This window comes from Egretta garzetta, unplaced genomic scaffold (assembly GCF_000687185.1).
Source record: "Egretta garzetta isolate BGI_Z169 unplaced genomic scaffold, ASM68718v1 scaffold217, whole genome shotgun sequence".
Classification (NCBI taxonomy): Eukaryota; Metazoa; Chordata; class Aves; order Pelecaniformes; family Ardeidae; genus Egretta; species Egretta garzetta.
In genome coordinates, this window is record NW_009260395.1 from 1,561,468 (window position 1) to 1,565,369 (window position 3,902).

The 3,902-nt window shown below is 35.8% G+C and overlaps 1 protein-coding gene across 1 annotated transcript in view; it reads right to left on the reverse strand.

The window, feature by feature from the left end:
* Nucleotides 1–2,958, reverse strand: part of LOC104130067 (protein NPAT) — a 23,487-nt gene extending 20,529 nt beyond the window's left edge. The window contains exons 1-2 of the mRNA XM_035898504.1: nt 2,881–2,958; nt 1,235–1,295 (exon numbers count right to left, since the gene is read on the reverse strand). Of these exons, the coding sequence (XP_035754397.1) occupies nt 1,235–1,247 (13 nt within the window). The 5' untranslated portion in view covers nt 1,248–1,295; nt 2,881–2,958. The remainder of the gene's footprint in view (nt 1–1,234; nt 1,296–2,880) is intronic.
* Nucleotides 2,959–3,902: the final 944 nt, after the last annotated feature.

Genomic DNA, 3,902 nt, shown 5'->3' on the forward strand with positions numbered 1-3,902 from the left:
GAGGTTTAGATTGGATATTAGGAAAAATTTCTTCACTGAAAGCGTTACCAGGTCCTTGAACAAGCTGCCCACGGAAGTGGTTGAGTCCCCATCCCTAGAGGTATTTAAAAGACGGGTAAACGAGGTGCTTTGAGACATGGTTTAGTAGTGGACAGCTACAGCTGGACTAGATCTTAAAGGTCTTTTCCAACTAAATGATTCTATGATTCTAAATGGAAAGATGTAAGCAGATCAATTTATAAAGTTTTTCAAGGTGACAAAAGTATTTTGAAGAAAGCCTGTTTGTGTTTTAGGTACCATTTCTATTAAACCTAGTGTGAAAGGAAAAAAACATTTAGAAACATTCCAGTTACGATATGTCCTAAACTGCAAGTCTTAGAACCAACCACCACTAAAATTTGATTATAGAACACATATCAAAAAATTTTAAGACTTGGCAACATTCAGAAGCTGAATAACTGCTTTTAAAAACAGGAAACGCTCTAACTCTGTCTCTAATCTTCATAAAAAATATTAAGTTATTCTGAAATTATTTTAATTAGTTTTGAAAACAAGACAAGAAACATTTCACACCATAGGACCCTTCCTGGTTATTTCATAGAATTATAGACTTTCTCAAATTGGAAGGGATCCATAAGGGTAATCGAGTCCAACTCCCTGCTCCTTGCAGGACTACCTAAAACTAAACCATATGACTAAAAGTGTCATCCAGACGCTCCTTGAACCCTGACAGGCTTGGTGCTGTGACCACTTCCCTGGGGAGCCCGTTCAAGTGACCAATCACCCTCTCAGTGAAGAACCTTTTCCTAATGTCCAATTTGAAATTCCCCTGACGCAGCTGCATTCCATTTCCGTGTGTCCTATCGCTGGTCACCAGAGTGGAGATCAGCATCTCCCCCTCCTATTTAAACAATAAACATTATAATTTTACAAGCATAAACCCATACAGTTTGCACACTTTATTATATCTTTGTGCTTTATTACATTAGAAGTTCTGCTCAAATTTGAAATGAAAACATAGGCTGGCAAATCCAAACTAAGATAATCAATTAATTCTGCTCACAAGATGCTGATCTGATTGGCCATTGTCTGCATAACATGGAAACTGTCAACTTCTAGCATACATGGGAGATTGCTTTAAGTCCATATATAGGTGAACATATTACCTCTTCCTCAAGGAGTTCACAAGAGATAAATAAGAAAAATAAAATAAAATCTCATTCTGAAGGCTTACCTTTTGTTTTCATGGCTACGTATTCATTAAGAATAGTTGTCAAGTTTTTTCCACACAGGGACTGGAAAAAAACATACTGATCTTAGAATCTTCACTAATAACTTACACACCGTCTGCTGTATCATATTATATTTAAGCAGTTCTTTGGAAGACTACACCATGCTGACCCTGAACACAAGGAACTGTACTTTATGCTGCTGATGCTGAACTGTCTCAAACTAGGTAGAGAGCAATCTATGGAACAAAATGCCATTCTGAACACAAAATCTGAAGTGCTTGATCTCATTGAAGTTCAGCAGTTAGAGCTGCATGACTTCCACTCACCTTTGTTATTATGGAATAAAACCACAAAACTAAAATGATGAACAGCTGTAACAGAGTAATGAGTATGTAACATCCTGGAATGCAACATGTGTTAAGATGCAAACGTGAAGAGAACTTCTAAATTAAAATTCTTAACAGTCACACAGAATTAACTTTCATACCATCTTTACTTGTTCTGTTATTTTAAGTGAAACAAAGAGAATTAAGATTTTAAGGTTACCTCTATCATTTGCTGTACCTTCTTGTCTTGTTTGCTAGTGGGAACTTTATAGGGTACAACAAAGACAGCCCTTTATTGCAAATATTTTGAGCTGCAGTGAGAATTTTTTCTTAGATACTATCATATCATCACTTTTCTATGAAAAACAGGAGAAACTTCTCTACTGAGAAAAGGAAGATAATTAAATCTTTAAGAATCCAGATAATCTTTTTACATTTGGTCTTTCTGATTTTTTGCTGGCCATACCTTGGTTCTCAATTCCCTACCCCCAAAGTACAGATGACTAAACACTTGTAAATTAAATAATTTCAATGGTCTGTTCTGAATAGCCGCATCAAGGCCTCGGATCTCAGAAAAGATTTCCACAAGTTTTGAATACTGTGGAAAAAGTCCCAAGCCATATGATTAACTGATATATTAGAAGAATGAAACATTAAAAGGTTGAGACACAGCAATATCTAAATGCCGTAGTTTGCATTCTATAGTAAAAATCCCATTTTGTGTACGTTAAAAATGCAAAATATCTAATTACCCTGTAGCTATATGCAAATATCTACATATGTAGCTACACGCTGCACTTATGCGCACCCAAAGTTCCATATTTCACCTGGGACAAAGCAGATGATACTGATCAAAGAGGAAGCTGAACTGAAACAGTTTCTGTCAACAAAATTTGGTAGCCTTAGATAAAGCCCACATATCTTACCTGAATAGTTAATACGTACTTGAAATGGAACATTACCGGCTGCTGCGTCTAGGCTAGGAAAGTGAGCTCCAATAAATTACATGAGCAGCCCTGAAATCAATAAAACCCTTGCGACACCCTTCCATGAATCAACCTCAAAGCCATAAAGCAGACTAAACGCAATATGCTGAAACCAATTTGCATATTACATTTGCATGTTTCTTAGTAAGGTTAAATACTAGAAACCAAATAACTGCTAATACCACAGGACTCAAAAAAACCCAAAAACCAGAGGGCACAATCTAACTAAACATTTTAAGCAGCATTTGAGAAGTAGTTGGTACACTAAGAATTCTCAATTTTCTTTGCCATGGAAGCAAGACAATTTAACTTTCTGCTTTGCAAATACAAACTCACCAGCAAGCAGGCTGGAATAAACCCATCCTCCGTACAGTGCTCTGCATATTCTTTCAAATCTGAGCTTTCCAAAATAAATTCACGGCAGGTAGCTAGAAGTTTTTCCTGTTGTAAATACCCTGCAACAAACCAGATGGAAAATTTTGCTATTTCATTCATCACTTCTGCTCAATAAGTAATAAAGCATTAGCATAACCAGCTGCATGCAGTGTTGAAATAATCAGGTAAAGATCTGTATGTTAGACAAGGAAAGTGAAATTACTTTGAAAGACCATATATCCTGCAAAATATTTCTTTAATAGTTAAAACCAGGAACAGCACAAAATATTATTGATATTACACTGTATTTACAAACTATTCAAGACTGGAAGTGAGGCAATATGAGCAAATTCTGACTGATCTTTAGTACAGACAAGAAAGCAAAATTTCTTGGCTCAGGAGGCTGACAAACTAACTCCCACATGGGCTAAACAATGCAGTTTCATAATTAAATGAAATTCTACAATACTTTGTTAATAAAATTCACTGCTATGTGACAATTACTCTCCATACATACTCCTGTTTTAAAACAGGTAAAACCTGTGCAGCTGTTACAACAGCCAATTAAAAAAATTGGCATTGTACAAAAATTAATAATAGAAAAAGTTTTTTCCCCCTCACTGTAATTTTCATTTCGAATAGATGTACTAGCTGCAACTTGTGCCCTGTACACACCTCAAGACTCAGTCGTTACCTTTCCAGGAAATATACTGAAAAGGTTTACTTTTCCAAAATTCCATTCCTCAGCAAATATGTTCTGCTTTAATCAAACGTTTTAAGCCCTGCTTCAACTACTCTAAACGTTAAACGACAGAAATAGACCAATCTGAATGAAGGATTCTAGAACAAAGAAGCACAAAAGAAAATGTCTCTTCTTTCTTGCTTGCAGCAGAACTGAACACGCAATGTTTTAAAGAAAGGATAAAATATGTGCCTAATTATACAGTGCAGGACATATATGCATTAGCATCTCCATTTCAATG